This window comes from Dermacentor variabilis, chromosome 2 (genome assembly GCF_050947875.1).
Source record: "Dermacentor variabilis isolate Ectoservices chromosome 2, ASM5094787v1, whole genome shotgun sequence".
NCBI lineage: Eukaryota > Metazoa > Arthropoda > Arachnida > Ixodida > Ixodidae > Dermacentor > Dermacentor variabilis.
This window is the reverse complement of record NC_134569.1, coordinates 125,203,001-125,215,627: the sequence shown is the minus strand read 5'-3', so window position 1 is coordinate 125,215,627 and position 12,627 is coordinate 125,203,001. Positions and strand designations below refer to the sequence as shown.

The following is a 12,627-nucleotide window of genomic DNA, read 5'->3' as shown; positions in this document are numbered from 1 at the left end:
CGAAGGAACAAAAACGACATCCATTCCACTCTGTGAAGATGGAATGGCAACGAAAGCTGACGACAGTCAAATCTCTCCAACGAAAAGCAAAGTGCTTTCGCTGCCATTCCATCTTCACAGACTGGAATGGTTGCCATTTTTTGCGTTGCGAGTCTGGCTTCGTTGCTCATTCGGAGATGCCCGGACTCGCGATTGGCGTTTTCGTTCAACATCGCGAGAACGTTCTTCGTCGGTGGTCGTTTCGCGCCGGTGCCGTTTACATTCTCGTTGCTGTTGCCTCCGGCGCTCCTCGTGCGCATGTTGTTCTTCGGGTGCACGAGCTATACGTGTCCGCCCCATCGATAACGCAACTGTGTTTAGCGCCGATGCCTCTCCTGCATATATAATGTGATAACGTTAACGTCACGCTATTGTTCAGGGCGAGCGATCTAATCTGTTGGCAATTTTGACATCTATGCAGCCCCACCGCACCCAGTATCGGTTTGTTTGAAATCGCCAAGTCCGTTTCTGTTTCCGGACGCCGAAAAAACTACAGAAGGTTAGACATATACAGCTTTCGCTGTAAAATTGATAGGCGTAACGTTAAGATAGGGCAGTGTGGGTTAGGGGGCAAACGTGGGGTATCCGATATGCTAGTTGATACTAAGAGAATTAAATGGGAGTTGAGCAAAGCGTGTAGTGCGTAGGACACATAACTGGTGGTCTATTAGTAGCAGAATGGCTGCCAAGGGAAAGAAGGCGCAGTCGATGACAGCAGATAATTAGGTTTTGCGATGAAATTAAGAACTTCGCAGGCATAAGATAGAATCAGTATAAACGCAAGACAGAGGTAACGGCAGATCGCTCGTAGAGGCCTTCGTGATGCAGTGCAAATACCTGAAAACAGGCACCGGTGGCGGCGGCCCGGTATAAAAAAATAAATATACATATGACCGCGAGTGCCGCCAAACATGCGTCACCTATACTGGACACGCTCATCAGGCAGAGTCTCCTCTACGAGTCACCCTTAAACATTCCATGAAATGGTAAAATCTCAAAGAAAACGCATTGGCGAATGTGCAGGACAGTACTAACTGGATTATTGTAAACTGGCTACGGAAACAGCATAGGGTCCAACGATGTGCTGTTTCAGCAGTGAAGCTCTTGACGTCGCCCGCTTGAATCGTTTACAGGGTGGACATGGCTCTTGCGACGACGTGCGCACACGGCGCTGCCCTCTGCGTCTCTCCTTAGTGTCATTAAGTCTAAAGAAACTTGCACATCGAGCTATTTACATGACCTCTTTGAAGGGCTATAGCCTCAGGCGAACCAATATGACGAGCACCTGACGCTGGCTTCGCTCGCCGGTAAGCTTCGCCGCGGCGAGGATGCGACGGACCATCCTTCTTTCGGCTGCTGTCCGAAGCAATCTAATAACCTACTAGTTTGTTTGTTTCACTTGATGTTTCTCGGCAATTGTATTGCGACGGTACCTTATGCAAACATTCGAGACGCGTCGACACATTCTACTCCAGCGGCGGATGCGTATGCACGGTGCGGCTGAGCACGGCTACGCGAGCCCTGTTTTGAAAGCGATCTGCGATGCTACAGGGTCTAGGTGCGCCCAGGGCTGATAGCTTCGTGCGCGCTGTGTTCTCGCCGCTTAGCTCGCATTGAAGCGAGAGGCAACTTGCGAGTCGATTCGCACGCTGCTGCTGCCGCTCTCTCTCTCTCAGGCCAGCATTTCGACAGCGTGTGTCCGCGGTCCTCGAGTGAGATGTGTTTATGTGACCGCGTGACGCCATGCTTGTTAATTTAGTGAGTAAGCGAATACTTACAAGTTTATACGGCCAATAAAATTATTATTCTTACTTCGTATAGCTGTCTAATAAGTTGCTATTCCAATGGATGCTTCGCTTTTCGAGCGATACTGCGACTTCTTTCTTAAGCGTGGCGTCCACTGTGACAAACACTCCCGTCAACGGACCTGAATGGGGCGATTATTTCACCGGAACAATGCGAATTGTGGAACTCCCGGTTTCTGCGTACACAGTTAGCAGCAAAATGAAGATATGCACCTTCATTTTATTATGCGTAGAAAATCGAACAACCGAACAATGTCTTTCTGAGACGCCCAGTGCAAAGGTAGCTGCCGTACTTGCACAAGTTTCCGTGCGTCACTTGAAACTGCGGCTTAGTGCAATAAATTGTACTTAAATTCGGACAAAGCCAAACAACGCCACGAACTTTCGTGATAATTAAGCACATTTCTAATTGATAGCACAAGTTTAACATTTGCACTTCGTTACTGTGCATTGGCTAGAAGGCGGTGAATTACTGATTTGCTGAGGAGTTACAGATACAAGGTCACAGAACGAAAAAAAACACCATGACGAAGCACAGGAACGCGCATTGCTGCTAATATTTCTTTATTTACACACTCACATCAAGCCAGTGCACTCTGATATGTTCATCAGAATCAATAACCAATAAAAACGAAGTCACGGTTTGCGCACACACTCACTTGCAAGCGCCTACGTTGAGAAAGAGAGAACATATATACAACTTCGATAATGCTGGGGACGCGATAAGATAGCGTACTACAAGCAGCGAGTAGCTTAGCTGTCCGAAAACAGAATAATGGCAGCGGGATGTGACACAGCAGACAGGAAATAGCGCTCAATACAGCACGCACATAGACAAGTAGTAAAGGTAACGATACTCAAACCGGCCCAATTAAACACGTAGTAAAAGAATAACTAACGCTCGTGACGGCAGCCTAAGCAGCCTGCGATGCAAATGCCTCATTTTGGTTGAATATATGTAAAGCAGACTTACGCGTTATACACACCATACATACCACTTCTAAAGCAGAGGCAGCTGCATGACTAGTTCTTGGGACGATTTCACTGTAACGTTATCGAGAAACAAATAATAATAAACAGGCCCAACTGGGACAAGCTTCATTCCGTGATTTGAAAAATAGCCTTGCGGTGACGCGATCAACGCAGTGGTCCAAACAAGACGGCTATAAAGAAAGGTAACACGAATTGCGCGACACCCGTAATGACTACTCGAAACGCAGCTCTGCTGACGGTGTACGAGTAAATAGGGACTTAGTTTCGATTCTAGCAACACATAAATTCGAATTGCACATCTGTTTGTTGAGCTTTGTCTTTTTGGTAAAGCTTAAAAAATAAGATGGCGAGCTCTCAACAGTTCGTGCATGCGTGCTCAGTGAGCATAATAATAATAAAAAAATAAAATAAAATAAAATAAAGCGCGGGAAATGTGGGCAGACCACAGCACTGGCGGGTGTTCCACGGTATCCAAGGGTGCATATAAAACTCGCGAAGGGGCTTGAGAGAGGAGGAATTGTCTTAGTAACGCCCCTCTAAGATTACAAAACGGATACGCGTACGTTCATGCCGAAAACGCTTAAGGAAACGTGCACTTGGTGTAAAAAACATCGCGTTTCAAAACCTACCAGTATTGCAGAAAGAGTCCATCAGTTACGGCGCGCACAAGTCGCACCAAGGCGAGCCGCTATCAGAAGCAACAGCCCATATGACGACACCCAGGACGAACTCACAAGTGGAATGACGAAAGAAACAGCTTTTTTTTTTTTGAAGGAAGATAGAAAAAGTCGGAATATTTTTAAGTCGTTCACACTAATTTATACCATTCTGTTTTCTTTCGTTCCAACCGATTTTCACCGACCCCGCTGCAGAGCAGCAAACCGGTCACTCTTGTGAGGTTAACATCCTTACCTCTCCTCCCTTTCTATTTCTTTTCTTTCCTTCGGTCCTTACCTCTCTCCCTGGTATTTTGTTTCAAGTGTTTTTGACGGGTCCTTTACGCGAACGCATCTAATCCAGCGTAGCTCGTTCAGTCATTGCTTGCCTTTCTTCAAGGCTCTATTTGTACCTTATTTGTCACCTCAGCCGCTGGAGCTAATTCCTATGCAAACATTGTCATGAAAGCCAGTGTAATAGCGTACCATATTTTTTTGTCTTTTTCTGTAGCGCAAGTAAATATGAATTTGATGACGAAGCGGCTCTCTCTCTCTCTCTCTCTCTCTCTCTCTCTCTATATATATATATATATATATATATATATATATATATATATATATATATATATATATAAAGAAGGAGGAACAGAAGTTTTATGACGGCAGTTTCCTTCCACGACCTTTGCTTCGACTGGCCTTTGTAGTAGCGGCTGTACCCGACACCTTAGGAATATGAAAATATGGCGGGGCCCCGTCCCCGGGTGTAATCTGTTCCCGCTTACGACGGACGACCAACGGCCAAAGATCAGGACGTGCCCAAGCTACCTAATGCGGTGATCCGCCTTCGTTGCACGCATTACCGTGACGAGCCAAAACATTGGTCAGAACTATGCTCGTGCAAACTGCCGTTTCTCTTTACCTACTAGCTCAAGATTGGGGCGGTGTTTAAGGTTCCACGTTTAGGCCTTCAATGTCGAATGCAGAACGCGAAAAAGTCCTGCCCGCGGAGAAGCATTTCTCCATGACTGCACTAGCGTAAAAAAAAAAAATGTAGCAATAAGAATACTGCAGTAGCCTATGCTCGCTGATGTTTCAGTGTTTCGAAAGAATTGGAATGTGAACAGGTGGCAAACGAGAGTTTCCTGAGAGTAAGAAGGTAAGTGTCGCTGCGAATGACTTTTGGTTGTGTTTAAAGCGACTGCTCGGCTTCGGTAAGCAACAAGAGCACATAAAGGAATGTGAAAGGAGAATGCGTTCGCACGGGTGATTGCACAGAGGACAACTAATCTCCTCCTCCTCTTGAGCTGGTTATACGGTTCCTCCCTAACTCAAACAAAAAAGCAAAGGCGCCAGTCAAGAACGGCAACACGAAGTGACAATTTGCTTTTTATGTAAGGTTTATATAGCAAAAGTGAAATGAAATGACCTACGGGCTCGGGAAAAATGAAGATGAATAAACTGCAGCTCGTAAAACATGAATGCAACAGAGAATAATAAAAATGTACTAATGGAGTAAAGATTTGTTACTTCGCAATTAACTGTACTGTAGCCAACGGACAGTGACACATTGGCAGAAGCCAACGCTTACGTCTGCCTCCTAACCGCAAGCAGGCCTCTGCTGGACCGGTCGTGGGCGGCTTAAATCACCTCATGGCTTCTAAACATTATAGTTCGTTCATTGTACTATTCAATTCAACATCTAATTTGTGAAGCGAAGAGCTACAGTCGTTCAAATATACCACGTAGCAGACTTGCTCCTATATAAAAAATTTAAAAAAAAATAAAGTGAATTTAATTGCCCCCTCCGGTTTTGGGGCGGTTTGCCAATAGGCCAAGCGAATTTGCATAATTGTCCCTCGTTAGTAACGCAAGTCCAGGGGCAACGAGAAGGCCTGCTTGCCGTACGTACATCTCTTGCGACAGCGCGCTAGCACGGAAGCAAAAAACAAAAAAGAAGACAAGAAGAACTGCTTTTTGTGGATAACAACGTTGAAACAGGCTGTCGCACCCTTTAAAAGGATTCCTTCGCCAGATTCTCTTCCGTCTCGTCTTCGCTTTCTACCGCACAGCAGTTGTACTGCGGGGCGAGCACCGTTCCGGTCTATATACTGCTGCACTAACAAAGCTAAGTTGTTACAATTCTACCATTAAAGAGCACGGCGACGCGGAACCCTCCAAAAAAAAAAAAAAAAGAACTTGTCGCAGTGAGAACGTCGCCGCGCTCCATGCATAAGTTCCTTCTGCCTAGAACGACAGAATCGTCGGAATCGTCTCGTCCCTTCTATTTGTGCGATGCGTGGTTTACGCACGTCACATCCGTGCGGGCAGTGCTGTAAGCCATTCGCGGCGCCGTGTTTTCGCGCCCTTCAAAACAAAAACAAAAAAAAATAATAAGAAGTGATGGAAGCGCGCGAGCGACCTGACTGCGGTAAATAATGAGTGGCAGCTTCAACGAGGCCCGCTCGTGCTCTGAGTGCGTGTGGTGTGCCGTTGGTGGCGAGAGCGATTTGCATGAATGCAAGCGACATAGTGACTAGCGAGCCCGCCGAGTTGTACGCGGTGTTATCTGTATAATTCTTTTTTTTTTTCCCTGAAATGCTACATCTTCGATGTCAGTGCCAAAACTACACCGGAAATATACATCGCACAACAAACCTATTCTGCAAGAAATAACGGTAAGAATAGCTAATAATAAAGATTATATAGCGATATGCGAGAAGCAAACCCGAAACGAAAGTAGTTTTAGATAACTGCAAGAAACGTCCTTTAAAACGCGACAGTGCTGCCAAGGATATGCTCGCACGCGTCAGCACAACGATCAAAGCGCGTTCCTGTAAATACTACGCTATTTCTAGACTTAACGCATTTCTTGTCCCACTCAGCGCTGTCGGTAACAAGGTGCCTTAGACAGTTGTTATGGTTTGTGTTCGGTACAGAAATGTCGCGTTCACAGTGTCTCAAGTTGATTAGGAGACCAGCTACTATAATGATAGCGCATCATCTGTCGTTACGATTTCCATACTTATGTGCTTGCGCATTTAACTTGGAGTGCTTCGACAGAAGAGGAAACCTTCATCGCGCGAAAAACAAGTGAAAAGCGTCACAGCCATAGATGAGCCTCAATCTGAACTCAAGAAGAAAGTTATTTTTTCTCCTAATGTTTGCATATATATATCCACTTACGCACCTACCTGCCTGAGTCAAGGCGCAAACAGTCGCAGGCCTCTCCTATGTTAGTTTACCGAACTGTTCTTGATCGTGCATATTTACGCTGCGAACAGCTAACAGCTATAGCGGCATTTTAATGCCAGCATTAAAGGGAGGCACGATACAAGTTATTGCAACCAATGCGCCATCCTAGTGCTATCGTGAGCTACATGAGCGGAAACCTGACAGTCTCGTACGGCACCGATCGCGACGGTAAAAACTGAAAACGCACAAAAAAAAAAAAGCGCCGCAGCTCTTATGGACGCTGGCACCACCGTCGCTTCAACCGTTCCTTCTCACCAGTACTTTTTCGCTTAACTTGATTCAGACGGAATTGCCGCGCTGACAACTTGGTTGTTGCAATGTGCCGCGAGCGAGCCGGTAAGAAAGCAAGAGACGCCACCTGTTCCTCGTGTCATGCCGCGAACGCCAGGCTGCGCAATTCGCACGCGCATAAGTCGCTTTTATTTCCAGGCTTAGCGCAAAGCATGGCTATGGTGTGAAGCAGCGCAGTTTAGGGCGCTTTGTTTTTCACTGCCAGCTGGAAAGCACTGCCAGCTTTGGATGCCGGCAGTCCACGTTACGGCACCACTCTCCCCGTTGCTTCGAATGGTGGCCGCTGTGCGTCGTCGTTGTAGTAGGGAACGAGGCTACCTGCCCCACGCTAGCGCGCGTCCTTTTCTGAAGATCGCGGCAGTACACTGATGGCAGTCGTCGATTTGAGGGCAACCAGAGCGAACATTTCGTTTCCTTGCATCTCTGCACAATATCGTTGCCACGCCGTGTTGAAGAACTTCAAAATTCCAGCCCACTATATATAGTACCTGACACACAATTGGAGACGATAACTTTCGTTTCCGTCTGCTGTCGAAAGCCAGAGATAGTTCAGCAAACAAAACTGTCGCAAACGACCTCGGCGCCGCTCATTTTTGCTAGTACTCATCCGCACTACCTCAGCAGGCAGTGACCGAAACGCCGGCCGTCAATTAACAGCCTCAGTAGGTTTAAATGAAGGTGCCTATCATACGAAAATGAAGGCCTATTGTAAGGAAATTCGATTTCTTTTTTTTTTTTGGGGGGGGGGGCATATATTCGTCACTGCCGGCTAGAATGCATATTTCTTGTTCAAAGTGTGCACTTTCCGGCCATGCTACATCGACTAGCCATTCGTCGCTCACTGCTGCCGATTAAGTTATCCAATTGCGAAGTATGCAGAGCCAGCGAAAGGAGATGCCTGTATGAAATAATTGGAGCTACTATTACAAACTAACAATTCGGAGAAAATGGCAGCCGTCTGTCTTCGCGACTGCGACTTCTAATACAACCTCGAAATCTCGTCCGTCAAGTGGGCGCACAGGCTTTGGCAGACGAGGCTTCCGTATAAGGTGACACGCGCTCGCTTTAAACTTACGAATCGACATTTTCTTTTTTTTTTTTACGACACAGAGAATGCTCACAAAATCAAGCATACCAACACCCCTTCAACAGTGACACATAATGCCCGTGGAGCTTTGCTGGAGGGCAGCGCGCTCTATAATGTGACCACGCTCGTGTAAAAAGCGCAGGTCGCCTGGCGAAAAGTAAAATTATTTGAGGAACTTCAGCCGAGCGTACACCATTGTCTCAAAACATGCGCGCTTTCTCGTTTTTGATTTGCCGCTTTCCTTTACACGACCACTACCGTTCCACCACAGCTACAGAAGCTGTAGGCAGTCTTCCTCTGGCGGAAAGTGATGCTTCTTCGATCTGGTCAGATGGCGGCATCGTCAAGTACTGGCTCGTAAGGACCGCGCCTTCCACGCTGCTACTATCATACCCCTGCTGCTACTAGCAGGATCAATTAAAAGAAAAATCCCGTTGCAAACTTGATGGCCCACGGGTGTGCTATGTCAAACGTCGGCTACCGTCGCAACAAAAGTAGCTTTCGCATCACTATCCCAACTTGAAGACGGTATAGCGCGTATTGAGTTCTGGCAACATTGCCTGCACGCAGAAAGTAATTAATCACCGTGCACATAAGGAAAAAAAAAAGAAGAGACGAAGAAATCTGCCGTGTGCACCACCAGCGACTGTGGTGTCACGTGCGAACTCTTCAGCAGAGGTTGCGAATTCGCGCAAAATCGCGACGAAATCGTGCAACGCGAGCAAACTTCGCTGCAACAGAGATTAGGACATGGGCCGCAGGAGTATCGACGCCACGAGTCCCGCGACGAGTACAGCCAACACCGGCGCGCTCTCTCGCGAGGAGGCGCTGGTGAGCCTGCTGTGTTGGGCCACGCCCACTTGTATGGGCTCCTTCGAAGTCTTGTACGGTGGACTCATCTCGATCTGGCCAGCTGTGAATCGAGATAGTGAGAGAGAAAAAAAAAGGAAATTGTAACAGAATATGAGTGGAGACGCTGTCAAGAACCCTGGAACGCCACCATCAATAGAGAGCTTTAGTTTAGGGGACGCAAGCGGCTTGCGTACGCAAGAACTAGGGGCGACGGTACTGCGCATGCGCAGACCGCTACGTCTGCTTGCGTCCTTGGGTTGTTTGGCCGGCCGAAAACATCGCTGCCCCTAAGTGGTCACGTTATCCACGTGACTCTCGCGGTGTAGAACTTACGAGTAGCTAGCGGGTAGATAATCTAATAAATATTTCGCCAAGTGTCGACAGGCGTCGTTTTTACACACATAAGAGAGGTTTAACGTGTCCGGTTATCGGATAAACGCAGTTGGGGCGGAACCATAAACGGGAGCGTCCTGCATGGTGCATCCACCTGGCGGCACAAAGCTCAAACGGACAAAAGCAGCTAATATTGCTGTAACCAAGTCTATTCTACTTCGCTGCTGGTGTAAATTTTCGGCACTGGTGTAATTGTGATGCTGCCAAAATTTAAACCCGTAGCAAAGTAAAATACACTTGGTTACTGCAATATTAGCTGTTTTTGTCTGTTGGAGCTTGGCGCCACCAGGTGGCTGCACCATGCAGACTGCTCCCCTACATGGCTCCGCCCCAAAGCCACAGCCTGCGTTGACCCGAATACCGGACACTCTAAACCTCTCTATTACCTGCTTTTAATAAGAATAGTTTTATGTGCTTTACTCCATATGCTTGATTTCTTGTTTTAAAAAATGATAACGCAGCAAAGATCAGACGTTGATGGCGCTGCGAGGGCATGCGACCTCACTGCGGCTTGCGTTTGGGGCCGCTAACCTACAACGTGTTTCTGCTTGCCTACGCAAACGCAAACGCACCCAAGCGCTAGGGGCCCCAACGCCTTGCGTCCCCTAAACTAAAACTCTCTAATATTTCGATATGCAGTTGCGTTCGAGCGGCCCGTTATAGAAAGACTACTTCTCACAGATGTTCTCAACCTCCTCTATCTCTTTTTCCTGTTTTTGGATTTTCTCTCCACTATGTTTTCCGTCCTTTATTTCTCTTCACCTTTCCCACCAGTGCAAAGTAGCAAACAAGAATCTTCACCGGTTAACATCGCTGTCTTTCCCACCCCGTTTGTCTCTCTCTCTCTTCCTTGCATCTCGACAAATATGTGTGGCCTTCAGCCCTGCTACTACTAGCAACTGGAAGGGCTTTATAAATGCACTCCGGTCATGAAATTCATAAACGGAGACGCCATCCGCGCAAACTCTGCGACCCTGGTACAAGACACCAACGTGCACCTTCTGCTGTGGACTTACCCAGCCACGCGACATGCCCAGGATCCCTTATACTGAGATGTTCTGGGCTCCGCAGTGACCGGCATTCTGATTTCAGAACGTGCGTGGAAGATCTTACAGAATTTAAAGCACTAAGCGTGGTTGCATCCGCTTATATATAAGGTAGCACACCTATGGCATTAAAGAAAGTGATCCATCGCACCATTACAGAAAACTGCGTTGCGAAACACCCATAAGCAGTAGCCGCAATGGCTCCGACTGGTACACCCCCACAGCATAAGAGACTGAGGAGTGAAAACTGCGTCTTGCTGGCACATACCGCCGCCGCCTCCCGAACGGGCGCAGCGTGGGAGCGCAGATTACACCGGAAGCGTAAAGCTGAGCGTCAATGTGTTGCCATATACAGCAGCTATAGGTAACGCATCAATGCGTTACATATAGCTGCTGAATCTAGTGACACATTAACATACAGAGTCCTTTCTGACGGACACCTCGCGGTATGTTTTTTTTTCCCTTTAACATGTCCTCGCGCTCCAAAAACAGAGTGCGATTGCAGTGCGGTTAGCTGTCGTACTCACAAGTGAGGTTGGCTTGGCCCCAGAAATACAGCTGGTAGAGGGGAGCGGCCAGGTCGAATCCGGCCACGCGCACGGGAGTCTCGAAGCGGCACCAGACGCGCTCGCCGTCTTGCTCAAACGCCGTGTTCTCAAGGACCTGCGCATGCGGCGAGGAATCGTCGCGCGCTCATTCCATAAACCTCTGAGGGCGAGCTTGGGGGCACGTGACCCCCTGCAGGCCTTCAGAAGAAGGCGCGTAACATGGCGCGCGCAAGCGTATTCATAACTTGCGAGAGTACACACGAGAGAGAGAGGCATGCGATATGTAGAATCACTCGGCCGTCCTCGTTCCAACAGCGTGCAGTTGATCCCATGGCGTATGTAGCTAATGAGGTCTAGGTGATGCGCAACATATTTAAAGCTTTTCCCTCGTGCGACATTCCTTCCGGGGGTCTTTAGGGACGATAAGCTGAACTGAACCGAAACCTTGCGTGAAAGTTTTGGGGGCAGAGTACGTAACAGCGAACACTAACTCCCGCATTACTTCGGTATCATCAGCTGAAAAAAAGTGTTCGTGACTGCCAACGGCCGCCATTCCAAATGAAGGCACGAAAAAATTATTTAGTTGTTTATTATATTAGACATATTGTCGAAACACCCGGGCCTTGCATTGTTGCCTCTGCTTCCATTCGCTCCTGTTGCCGCGTGAAAGAGCTCCGCTCCAAAGCTATGAAGTCGCTGCGTAGAGACACTGGAATAATCTTGGGGCTCCCACCAACAGAGGGCCATATGTTCGAGCGCGCGATAATGCATGCCAAATGGGCCCAGTTTTTCTGAAAAAGTTACTTTTTATTGTGGTTGAATTATTATTATTATTATTATTGTTGTTGTTGTTGTTGTTGTTGTTGTTGTTGTTGTTGTTGTTGTTGTTGTTGTTGTTGTTGTTGTAGTCGTCGTCGTCGTCGTTGTTGTTGTTGTTTGCGATACTGCCAGTCTCAGTGAGACCAAAGCAGGCGGGCATTTACATTTACATTTGCAGCAGACAGTTTTACAACGGAAACACAGCTCATGCTGGATGGTGCAGTAAAAACACAAAAAGAAAGAAGAAAAGCTACGTTAGATATTGCAAAAAAATTACCAATGACGATGTGAAATACGGGACTTTTCGTTAGTATACCAACGCCACTCAATAAGAAACAGAGTATTACTAAGGGCGAATTCGGCTAATCGCAGGTGCGCACCGGGGCGCCTTGGGGCAACGATGATTGGATGAAACGGCACATTGGGGGCGCCCCACTGCAAACAGGTGCGGTTAGCCGAATTTGCCATAAAATTTGTATAGAAACATCGCATCAATGACCCGTGCAAAATTACATAAGTTATACAGAGGACAACGCAGTAATTACCACAGTTTGGGGCTTGAAAAGCAGAAATTTTATGCGCAAGAAACGCAAGTATTATACAGCGAAAATATTTGGGTGCGTTAAGCGGCGTCTTGTGTGTTTGATGTCCCCCGTGCGTTGATGAACGATGAAAGTGGGGGAGAAAAAACTGTCTCTGAGTTGAGAAGATACCATTCTTTGACCGCACGTGAGAAAAATGAAAACTTGAATGTGCCACCGTGAACATTAGTTTAGTGTAAATGGGCGTTTTTTTTTTTTTTCGCGATAGACGCGACGTAGACAAAGCGGCGCACTTCGCTTGGTG

General features: G+C 47.3%; 1 protein-coding gene across 1 annotated transcript in view; it reads right to left on the bottom strand.

Moving 5' to 3' along the window:
• Positions 1–5,994: 5,994 nt before the first annotated feature.
• LOC142572653 (uncharacterized) overlaps positions 5,995–12,627 on the bottom strand; it is a 338,433-nt gene continuing 331,800 nt past the window's right edge. The window contains exons 6-7 of the mRNA XM_075681923.1: positions 10,942–11,077; positions 5,995–9,036 (exon numbers count right to left, since the gene is read on the bottom strand). Coding sequence (XP_075538038.1) covers positions 8,867–9,036; positions 10,942–11,077 — 306 coding nt within the window. The 3' untranslated portion in view covers positions 5,995–8,866. The remainder of the gene's footprint in view (positions 9,037–10,941; positions 11,078–12,627) is intronic.